The sequence below is a fragment of the Amphiura filiformis genome, chromosome 3 (assembly GCF_039555335.1).
Source record: "Amphiura filiformis chromosome 3, Afil_fr2py, whole genome shotgun sequence".
In the NCBI taxonomy this organism is placed as follows: Eukaryota; Metazoa; Echinodermata; class Ophiuroidea; order Amphilepidida; family Amphiuridae; genus Amphiura; species Amphiura filiformis.
The window spans coordinates 82,905,569-82,918,021 of NC_092630.1; the positions used below are offsets into that span (position 1 = coordinate 82,905,569).

The 12,453-nt window shown below is 36.5% G+C and overlaps 1 protein-coding gene across 1 annotated transcript in view; it reads right to left on the reverse strand.

The window, feature by feature from the left end:
* Window positions 1–11,936, reverse strand: part of LOC140147549 (E3 ubiquitin-protein ligase HUWE1-like) — a 91,434-nt gene extending 79,498 nt beyond the window's left edge. The window contains 10 exon segments of the mRNA XM_072169329.1: window positions 94–193; window positions 1,065–1,133; window positions 2,565–2,612; window positions 2,978–3,064; window positions 4,558–4,699; window positions 5,431–5,504; window positions 6,107–6,313; window positions 7,367–7,459; window positions 8,322–8,416; window positions 11,911–11,936. Of these exon segments, the coding sequence (XP_072025430.1) occupies window positions 94–193; window positions 1,065–1,133; window positions 2,565–2,612; window positions 2,978–3,064; window positions 4,558–4,699; window positions 5,431–5,504; window positions 6,107–6,313; window positions 7,367–7,459; window positions 8,322–8,366 (865 nt within the window). The 5' untranslated portion in view covers window positions 8,367–8,416; window positions 11,911–11,936.
* Between the last annotated feature and the right edge of the window lie 517 nt (window positions 11,937–12,453).

Consider the following 12,453-nt stretch of genomic DNA (forward strand, 5'->3'; position numbering starts at 1 on the left):
GTTAAGGTAAAGATTAGGGTTTATAACTAAGTTATTGGGTTTTCAAACTAATGGCCCTTAGGACCAATGACCTGTAATTTTGATTTCACTTACCCAATACAGACAATGCTTGTAGCCTGGTCTGTACACATTGTAATCTCCTTTCATGGCTGGAAAAGCAGTGGGCTAATCGTATGTGAGTAAACAGCAAGGTCTGGTGGCAGAAAAACAAAATATGTAATCAAATTGGAACAATTTTTTCTCAATTGGACTATTCCAGTTGAAATCCATCCCGTAAGATTAAGGTCGAGTCTTCAGTAGCGGGTGTATACGTGGACTTCAAATGAATAGTCCATTGTATGCTGCTAACAACTTAACAGCGATACAGTGAGTTTGTGGCGTAGAAGTTGAAAAATAGCCCCAATTTAACTTTACGACAGCAATTGTTGTATCAGGCTAGATGTTAGCACATCTATAACACTAATAGGGTTGGAAGTGGCCTGAAGTGATTTTGCAGGAAAAGCCTGAAAAAGCGCCCAAATTACGGTTATAAAGCCTCAAAACGGGCTGAAATAAAAGAAAAGTGCGGGAATTTGGACTTCAGGAAAGCAGGAATTCCTGCAGAAGCAGGAAAACTTGCATCCCTGCTCTAACAAAGGTGCCAAAATCTGAATTTTGATGATTTTTACAATCCTCCAGATGAGCAAATCACTGAATGGGCCTTTAACCTACAATCCCGGTCATAAATAGTTTGAACACTTGTAGAACTGTTTGAAACTGTATTTCTGTTATACTTGACATACAAAATTTCATTTTATTTGGTGGAAAGTCTGAACCCTTTCCTACTACTGCAACCCTCCCCTTGCCCCACCAATCAATGTTGGATGTCGCTAGGGGTGCATGGCCAAAAAACAACTACCAACATTGATCGGGGGGAATGGGGGCATATTTGAAGTACCCATGTTAAAAGTGTTCAAACTATTATGACCGGGATTGTAGTGACTGCTTTACTTTTCCTCATGCATTGATCTATGTAATTTTCTCTGGTCAACAAAATGTGTTGATATTGGTAACAGTCAACTTACCATTTTGTCCTTAGGTGTGTTGTAATTCCTGAGCAAATCTTCCATTACATCAGCTGGACTACTAGCAACCTGAAAAAGTCACATACCACCATTATGTTTTATCAGTGCAGTGGATAGTTTTTAGGAGTAATTGCAGAATATGGGATACCATTCTTATTTACTAATCATATTTACCAACTCGGGTGACACATCATGCATATTTTCCTGGGTAGAATTAGGCATATGTTCACTGGAGGGGCATGAACACTAGCACTATAGCCATGTTATATTGATTTTTTTCTAAATAAAATGCTAATACCTAGATGTCAATACATCCAAAGGTCTAGGGAAATTAATGCGGTGTCACTGGGGTTGGAATAGATAATAATCCTAAACCTAACCCTAAACTCTTCCACTTACCTTAACCATAAACTCACCTTAATCCTAACCCTAAACCTAAACTTTAACCCTAATCTTAACCCGAAACTTTTATCCTAATCCTAACCACTTATAATCCTAGCATACTCTTACCCTAATACTAACCCTAATTTTATACTAATCCTAACCCTACACTGTTACTCTAATACTAAGCCGAACTTTACTACCATAAACTCTTACATTAATACTAACCCTCACACTAATCCTAACCCTAAACCTAAACTCTTACATACTAACCCGAACTCTAAACGCTTACACTAATCCTAACCTCATACCCTAATATAACCCTAACCCCTCACTTGAGAGTGGTGCCTCGTATTCTACAATTACACATGTATTTTTGTTTTACCATAGCCATTCTCATTACCCATGATAATTAGTGTTTTATTGTTAATGGTATCAATTAAAGCCATGCAAGTTTGGTCAAATTTTTGTTTTGTTTGGTTATTGATACTGTATAGCGGTTCATTTTTGTGGTCAAACAGGCAGCCGTGAATTATTAACCCTGCATAAATATTTATTACACCTAGTACTTAATGTGAATATATTTGAAAAAGCGAATTAAATACCCACTAAGCTGTCCAGAATTAATCAAATCACACAAAAAATTGACTCAGCGAAAATATCCAACTATACAGTATTCTTTGCCAAACAATACAAAATAATGTCAGTAACAACTGTCAGGAAGGTATTCTGGTCATTGTATGCTGAAATAATGAGGTAAAATGAAAGAAAACCATCTATGGTCAAATTGGACTGAAAATCTTTTCCTTCCAGGAAGGCTTTGTGCCATACAGCCTTAACTGGAATATGTGATTGCTATGGTTCATTTAGTTTGTTTTATTGCAGATAATTGCAGACTATTCAGGGAACCTGCCCCCGAATCTTTCTAGTCATCCATAAAACATACATCAAAACAACATTTCTATCCAAGTATTGTTCTTCAGTCTCACTCTGTACATAACAAGACACACGTGGAAAAGTGGTTGCATAGTCTCCGCCTTTCAGACGAGACAAAAATGTAACAGAATATACACAATAACTTTTTTTTTATTCCAAGAAAAATATCAAAACGGATCTTACCTTATCTACATTTTCTATATGTATAACAGTGACTGAATGGGGAGCATGCTGTAAAGATAATTGAATTCAACAAAGACTTAGTACAATCCAGCCATGTTGGACTTTTCAGGCTGCTTTAAGATAAAAATTTCAACATTTTAATCAATACTACTTCAATATGAATTATATGTGACATATTTTTACCTTCATCTCTATTTCAAATTTGCCGCCCTTGGCATTCATGGACCAGATTGTGTCACTTGATACTTTACTTATTTCTCCATACATCCTTTACCTACACATTACAGCAACATAATCTAATCATATATTTTACGGCCAAACATTAATTACATTTTACAATTTTGTAGCAAAATGAAAAACAAATGTATGCCCTGTAAAAATAGAAAAAAGATGTTTTAAAGACATGGACCTACCTTCTTTGAAGCTTGTTTCTCATCTAGGGTACTTGCATTCTCAGAGTAAAACTCAAAGTGAAGGGTTGTAGCACTAGCTGGGAATTTCTGTTTATGGCAAGAATACAGACAAATAAGATGAGGAAATAGTTTTGACTGTTTATAGATATAATTTGTAACTACTTCACAATTTATAGAAAGAGCAGTTGCTCCTACATTCAGTACAGAAGTCAAACTTTAAAAACAATTTCATCTAAGGCTATGTAAGACCCAATCATGCCAGTCATTTACTATTCCTGTAGTCCCTGTACCCAATCTTTCCAATTTCTATTTGAAGGAAAACAACAATATGATTTCACCTCCCGTATATTGTAACAATATGCAAATGTTTAAATTCACCACAGTTTAACTTCTAGTTACAAGTCTTGTTTTAGTAAAGATTTATTAACTAGAATTGCACGGTTCGTAATGAAGGTGGCCCAGAACAAAAGTTTGTACACAATAAAGGTTTTTACAAAGAATATGCAAATAGGTCATTCACACTCATACATGTGCAATAACATCGTACTCTTATCATCCTACCAAGGTAGAAGTTAATTGGTTTTGCATGTAGGCTGCAGAGTGGTCTAATGGAATTTCCAGCAAAACATGCAAATAGCTTGACACAAAAACTATACAGCATATGAGGTAACCATACTCTTATCATCCTACCAAATTCTAAGTTATTGAGTCATTGCATCATTTTGTGTGTAGGCTGCACAGTGTGGATTTAAACTTCCATCCACCCATACAGCCGTCAACCACAACGCCATAACATAAGCCCAACACATTGTTGAGGGGGCCAAAAGCTCTCACTTATGGGCACCATATTCAAACATCACCATGGCCATGCTTCACCCCTTGGGTGGCTGTATATCCATTTGAATGACAATGCAATCATCTAGATACTACATATGCTCTGCCATGAATGGATAGTGAAATATGTGACGCGATCAAGCAAAATCAGTCGGAACTCGGAAATATTAAATTTTTAGTTTCCTATAGGATAGTAAAAAGCATTTTCAAAGCTGGATTTTGCACAAAACCCCATTGAAATTGAACAACCAGTTCCAAAGATATGAGCAATTAAAGAGTTTCCAAAACAAGAGGAAACAAGGAAATATTTCCTTTGTTTGGCTATATCTCAAAATCGATATTTCTGAGTTCCGACTGATTTTGCTTGATCGCATCACATATGAGTGATCACTGTATTGTCATAGACAGGTAAGTAAGGACATTGTGATATACAACTGATTTTTAAAATGGTACTTTCTAATTAATTTCACTCCGTGCAAGACTTATTGAATGTGAATACACACATACATATACATATGGTATCGGAAATTGTGTTTGTGATTTGCTATCTAATCCATATAAATTTGTATTATTCTTCAGATACATTTCATCATGTTACATATTTAATTTAAATTTGTTTTGTTGTTGTTTATAATTATAATTTTGAAAATATTGTAATTTGAGCGCTTGATATTTTGAGAAAATCTTAAAACGTTGACTTTTGGTGTTGAAGCCTATGGCTAGCAAAAATCCTTTCCTCTACTTACAGGGTTGGATCCATTGACACAACATTCAGCTAAACCAAAACCATTGTCTTTTCCACCCCAGCTCTCTGCCAGGTATGTAAGCCTATTAAACAGCTCCTGTCTCTTCTCTCCACCCAATTTGATCAGGAAGTTGGAACGTTTGCTGCAAAGGTACAAAAAAAACATCTTTATTTAATGCACGGCACACTGCTGTGAATATCAGACCACTTCCTCCAAGTGACTGCCTTTCAACACACATCTTGTCTGTACTTAGAATTTGGTGAGAGAGGCCCTTATTATTTGTTAATTTGTTACAAATTTACTCTTCAATTCTGTGTAAAATTGCAACTGCAAGGCTTTGTCAAACGCAGAAAAAGAAGGGTGAAATCTCTTAGTAAAAGCTCATTTGAGGAGCTCAATTTGAGCTCCTTGTTGAAACCAGGAGAGCAATTGATAGAGCTCCAAGATTCTATAGAAACGAAGGTCTGGTCAACACATCATAAAAATGGGGAGGCTCCTAATATTTTTGTTTTTTCCCAAAATCCCAATCCCTAGCTTGAACCAAGTGTTTGCATTATGTTTATAAATGATATAAATGATAACCAAGAACTTCTAAACATGTCTTTTCATCACAACAATTTTAGAAACTAAAGGAGCAAATAAGAAAAATAACAAAAATATTTGAAAATCTCCAAAAATCAGTGAGCACGGGGACAATATACATGATATTTATTTTACTTGGCGTAACTCAAACACATTGAAGTTAAGATGGTTTGATATCACGAAACATTAATAATGCATTATCAAAATAATACTTTATAATGCATATTAACAGAAACCAGTTGTACAGTAATTTACCATCTGTAAATATTTGGGTTTTATTTTAAACCTTACCTAAATACATAGACCAAATTAAGCACTGCAAGCACTGTGCTCATATCAGATGAAGATAACAGTGTTGTCAAATTCTGTAAACATAAGAGAAAAATGAGAGAAACATGAACCAATTCACTATTAAAGCACACTACACACACATATGTATTGACAGTTGACAGTATATCTTGGCCTATATTGAATATGACACCATTCATAACTTCCCATCTTCAATTACATACAATTACCATTGTCCTCTATCTTAGGGAATATAGTGTTGATACAATTAAGTACCTATAGAACAGGTGTGAATGGTTGTGGAATTTCCTACATACCTGCCCGTTTGACATACACATGGATGTAAATGGGCAACATATCCATTTCTTGAATATCCATCTGGTCCTTGGACAAGTGGCCGCGGGCTTGTGTGTGGTATTGAACATTTAGGGGGTTTGTCCGGGGAATAGGCTGCAGGGTATCATCTCTTCCTAAAAAAGTTTTTGGGCTCTTTTTATGATGAATTATCATCACCCGATTCCGGAAATGCAAAAAAAAAAAAAAATCTGGAACTCCGGAAGATTTACATTCCTGATATCATACATTTTAGAACTTGTCAAGCATGTCCTTCAACATGGCTACTTAGCCCCGTCTATTGAATACATTCTATTCCTAAAAATACACAATCATTGATTCTTACCTCAATAGAGTTGTAAAGATGCCTAGAGAAACTGTGTTCAATGAGCAGTGCTGTGAAGTTTAACACACTGTGTATGAGCTGTTTTAGCTTGGTGTTATTAGGTTGGTCACATGCCAGGTGCCAGGCCGTATCTGGCTCGGTTTTGCAACCGTCTTCCAGGATGGCATCAAAACGGTCCAACACATCCACCCAGTGATATAGTTCACACTAGACCAATTTAAAACAAGGAATATAATTATACTCAAATCCGCTGAAATTATACTGCAATGGTGATCGAATTTGACTGTCATCAGTGCGTTTGTGATCGGACACATTACTTTGTTTTGTATGTAATTGGTTTGCAAATTATGGCATTTATCTATGTATTTTTGAAGTTGTGAAATAAATGTTTCTTGAATGAACTTTTTAATGTTTCAAACTATTTTGGCGAGATTGTTTGAGTGTTGATTCACAATTTTTTTCTTGAATAAATTCACTCAGCTGTATAGCATAATTCACACAAATATCTTGCCAAGTAATATTCATTCAGTCCTGTATCATTACAATATACTATGAATTACAACTGCTGTAAACTTGCATGGTCTGCCACTTTGACTTGATTGATTTATCTCCCAGAGTAAAATAGATATTCCCACCTGCTACTATTAATCTTTGTTAAGGCTTTCTAGTGCTTGTCATGTCCTTGATGTTCATAGAAATACATAATCAGTTATGTTCAGGTTGCATACAATTGACACATTGGACTATTCCAGTTGAAATCCACACAATTTGAAAGACATGAATTTAATCTACCACAGAGGGATTGTGATTTTCAAACAGGGTTATCTGAATGGTTGACTCCATTTGAAATCTACATTAGAGCTGAACCGAAATGACTTTTGTTCACTGATCGGCCGATATCGGATCCGAGCCGATATTTAACTTTTTGCAGACTTAGCAGTATTTCTCCGCTTTCCAACCTTGAAATAATAAGGAGTTTCTAGGGTCTTTAACTGCTTTTTTATTTAATTTTAGAAGAAAAAAAATAGATTCTGATATTATACAAATGACACACATATCGCATGTTTTAAGGCATGCGAGTGCGATCGCACACTTTAAAATTGCCTGTACGTGAGCTACTTATAGCACATCTCAATTCCTAAACTTCTTACCGAGCGAGTGCAATTTAAAAGCACGCCTGACAGCCCGCCCTAACATTTCTAGAAGTGCAATTTGTACCACATTGATGTATTCTTTTACTGTCATTAAAAAAAGATTTACCTTTCCATGATTCCAAGTCTTGTGGAGCTGTAATTCGGCATGTAAATCAGAGCAATTCTTCAATTTTTCAATTAAAGCCTTGCACTCAGCTGGCTGGAATGTCAAAAACAAATAAGAAATTATTTTAAATATGGAACGGCATAATTCAAAACCCATCGTATATAACAGCATGATGTCCAATTTCAAAACATGGAATTCCAAGGACATCCAAACACATACCAAGACAGAGGAGAGAGCTATACAAAGTTCAATCTGCAACTTGAGGTCAAATGTTGAGCTATGACTGTTCAATGGAGGGCAATGAACAATGTCAACTGAAGATGAGACAATTTTGCTTCCAGTCATTCTTTGTTCAGGATGCACCCCCTCTGACTGCCATATGCTCAATTTGAACACCTGTTATCAGTGTTATGTAAAACTTCTAAATTTAAATGACCTTGAATAATAAAATTATATACATGTATGATCATGACGTTAATCACAACATGGTTCAAGGATTTTTAATATTACCTTAATAGTGATTATCTACAGTTACAGTATAAAGATGAATTTCACAAAATTGAATGAAAACTAGATAATCATCTCAAATGTGTTTAAAAATAAACATGTTGTTACAACTTGCATTTGTCTCAAAGCTCGCGCGCGGATTTGTAAAATCGTGAGATTTGGAAAAAAAGAAATGCAGAATTTTTTTTATTTCAAATTTTTTTTGTTTTTCCAGAAAAATTCAGCAAAAATCTGATTTTTTTTCTCCAAATACCATGAAAAAGTCGGGAATAAAAAAACCAAAACAAAAAAAAAAAAAGCGCATTTCGCATTTGTTTTCAAACCACTCGTGAGCTTTGAGACAAACCATTATTTTTTTTGGCCTAATAACTTCTAAAATTTCAGTCAACCATCCAAAAACACATGACGTCTTTAATAACTACATAAAACAAAAAAATTATTGACTTACCACCTCAGAGGTGCTTTTCTTCAGTTTACTTTGGTCAATCTTCATTGTTAGGCCTGTACATGCTATTATTAGACTAGAGAACCATCACTGGCAGCCTATATGGAATGCACAATAATAAATAATGAGTTTCATCTTGAATGCAAACAGAAATATTCTACTAGCATGAAAGTTTAATTAAGAAATATTCTACATTGTACACATTTGCATTACAAAACATTATATAATGACCCTAGGAATTGTGATTGTATAATGCGGATGAATTTATAATTCACTTGCATTTGAAAAGAAAAAGAGCAATACACCAACTTGACGTGGGGACACAAGTAAAATACCAGACTAGGCGGTACGCAGAGGGGGGGGTACAGAAACAGCATATGGCCAATTCCACCGTTACGGACGTTACAGATGCATGCAACAAGCAACTTTTAAGTGAATAGCACACCTGTTTGCTGTTAGGATAACACTTTATTTCTTAGTATGCTACTAGTACACACTCTAATGTTCAATATAATGAAGCAATTTTGTTTTGGCTTTCTTAGTTAATTAGCTACAGAAATTAGAAACGAGCATTACGGACGTTACGCAAAAGTGCCTGCCTTTTTGACAGATGGTACATATCCTTAAATCTCCATTCAGTTCGGTGTTTTATTTTTTTCTGTTAACTATACTGAGCAAGCCCTGACTCCATTCTATGTAAACATGAAAAGCAAGTTTGAAATTAATACTCCTGTATCGTCCTACACTGTTGATTTAGTGTTACGGACGTTACACTTTATCTCAAATGTAACGTCCGTAACGTTTTTCATGATAAAAAAAACTGTCAAGGTGCTTCCTTAGATTTTTTTTCTTTACTATCTTGAGTAGGTGTGACATCAATCTATGGAGGCATGATTAGCAAGTTTGAAATAAATGCTCCTGTTTTGAGCAATAATGTTCCAAAATTTTGTTACAGACGTTACAAAGGCACTTTTGGCATGGAATTGGCCATGTAGGCATTAGAAGTACATGTAGGTAAAGTTCAATAGCCAAAAATTACCAGTTCCAAGGCCCAGAGAAGTGCTAAACCTGTAGAAACAACATGAATCAATTGGAATACAAAAGTGCACTAGAACAAGTGATGAAAATCACTGTGCACATATGTGCTACACATCAAGGCTCCCGCTAGCCTTCAAAAGCTCTGCGTCCGATTGGACGCACAACTGTAAAACCTGGTCGGGAAATGTGCATCCCACAATATTTTTGTGCGTCGGCACGTATGTATCATTTGTATGTTGATGTGTTGGGCAACAAGCAATACAATTTTACAAAGCTTCTTGTTTGCTGGTATTGCATCGCATCACATCTCAGTTTGATGCAAATATTTGACTATTTCCTTCCATTTTTCTGATGCGATTTTAAAGATTTATGTAAATGTTATTCTCTATATAACAAATTACGTGAATGTAAACTTGCTGACGTGAAGAAAGTGAAGAAAACACACACAAACATAGATACCGGTAGATGATTTTATAATGAAGGGGCAGGGCTGGGGCACCGACGGCAACTTCATTCGAGGCCGAGGGCATGGCAAGTGACTGCCTTGGGTAAAGGACATATTTTGAGGGCATTACGGCAGTGGGGATGGGCACCCACGGCAAAATGCATGGGTGCCGTGGGTTAATTCGAGGGCTGGTTTTATGGATACCGGTACTTTATTATTATTTGGTCCACACTTTTAAATAACAACAACCACCACGAATGGAGTGCCAATTTCTATTAGCCTAGGCTGTCTTTCGACCAACAAGCGCTGAGGGCGCTAGTATGAATCTCCCCAGCTTGACCAATTCGGCGATAGTCATAGTGTTTATTTTACTAAAAAGACCGATTTCAATACAAATTGCCAAAATAGGGGGGGCGGGCCCGGGTCGCAATTTCATGATTGATTAACACCGACTTCTTCTTCTTCTTCTTGGTTGAGTCGGCATATCCAGACTTAGCTGTATTAAACGCCAACTTTGTCCAGGAACCTAGGACTGAGTGCAGATATCACTTTCAGAACCGGGGATGATCCCCCTTCTCGAATAGCTCTGACACTTTACGTGCACAGGGATGAATCCTCCTGAACACGGGACCAACGGCTTTACGTGACTTCCGAACCACGGACATCGCACACACTACTTATATCTGCACGTGCTAAGCAGTGTATGGGGGCGAGAAGAAATTCTACAATTAAATTCTGTGATGAAACTGAACTTAATTGAAGGATTCCCGACCATATAGGAACTTTTTGGGAGGAAGGAGAATTTTCACCAAGGCAAGCCCAAGGCTCGAACTCTCGTCGATCGTATCTCCCGGCCGACAGCGCAATGCCTTAACCGCTCAGCCATCTCGCCCTCTTTTGCGCTTTCTGGAAAATTTGGGACCCCGCAGAAAATGATAACCATGCTACTGACAATAATGATAGTCCCTTATTATATGATAGCTTAGTCATGATAGTACTGTACAGGTGAACACAATTCATTACATATCAAGCATCGACATGGTTATTCAATTTGTTCAACATGAAAATTGATGCTGTTTCATGGCATGCATTCCATGACATGATTTAGTCCGAATAATCAGACCCAGAACAAAATATTAATTTCTGACATGATCTTGTACTGGGTCTGAACTGTTTCCATATGAAATCTTGATGGCAAATTGGACAATAGAAGCACATGGTTCTACGTGACAGCTTTTTAATCCCTATTCAGGTTACGTGAATCACGCTATTGTGGACCATCCTTCTGATACTTGAGTGTTTGGACACGCGGAACGGTTTTTTGTCTACCTCTCTGTTTGTAAACAACCCAGGAGGTCGAAATCGTCCCCCTCCCCGAATCCGAAAGTCAGCGTAATAGTACGGCACTAGACATGATTCATGCATTTGCATGCTGAGCTAAACTAGGTATGATCATCAAATTTTCAAGTATGATATTTCACATTGAAATTGTTTTGTTTAGAAAGGTGATTATTTAACTTAAAAAATGAGGGGTCAACCATGTCTGTAGGACAAAAATTAGCGAAGTTATGGGCAAATGTATTTTTCCAAGTTCTGTGACCATCATTGACAGTACCTTACAATGAATTACTGTACAAACAAGCAAGTACATGCAACATTTTTCAGTACGGCGATCCATTTTACAGAAAAGCGATTTTATTTGAAAATAAATTACTATCAGTGTATGATAACTTCTATATCAAGGTATACCAGTTGACACTTTTTATCTTTCTACGTAAGGTTTCTGGCGTCTAAATTTCAAATTTTTGTATTTTCCTATGGGGATTACACAGTTAAGCCATTTCTGTGGTCACAAGTAGGAGTTGAATGAGGCCCTCTGTAATAAGCAATGTGGGCATACCTAGCTAAACCAGTTTCCGAAAACGTGTCGTAGCACGTAGTTTAGTTTACTGCGCACTTTAAGGTTATATTTAAGCAAAGAATACATTTTAGCTAACAACATTTTGACCTCAACATCTTAGTTCAGTATACAACAACAAAATCGTACCCAAAAGTGATACATATTCAGTACTACGGAAATGAGAAATTTTCGCGAAATTGCGAACTCACATGCATGGCCGCCATCTTTCCCGAAAAATACCCGGATTACAGTCTCGTTCAATAAAATTCAATACAAAGTTATATTTTTCGCCAAGTTAAGATTCTCAAATTTCAGATTTGGTTTTGTTTCAACCAGATTTATTTAGAAAAATAATAGAATAGTGTTAATTTGCATAAGATAAAGAGTAAAAGAGCTGCCAAAAGTGTAATCAAAATCTCTTACACAGGCATTGTACCTGATACTTTAAAACATTACACTTCACGATCGTGTGACACTGGCAATGACTGGGTTGAGCCTGGTCTTTTAGGGAGCGGTCATTTCCTTCCGGTGGGTCCCAAATATACTGGGGTCATAAATTTCTGGAAAGAAAAATAGGGGGAGGGGTCATAATTTTTTTGATGAGTAACAAGATGACCATAGATAGTGTGTTTATTTTATTCAAAAAGACTGATTTCAACATGTGGAGGGGTAGTGCTAGCCTGCCGGGGGGGGACTCGACTTTAGAAGCATTTAGACGTGACGGGGATGTGCGGACAAGCAGTTCGAAACTA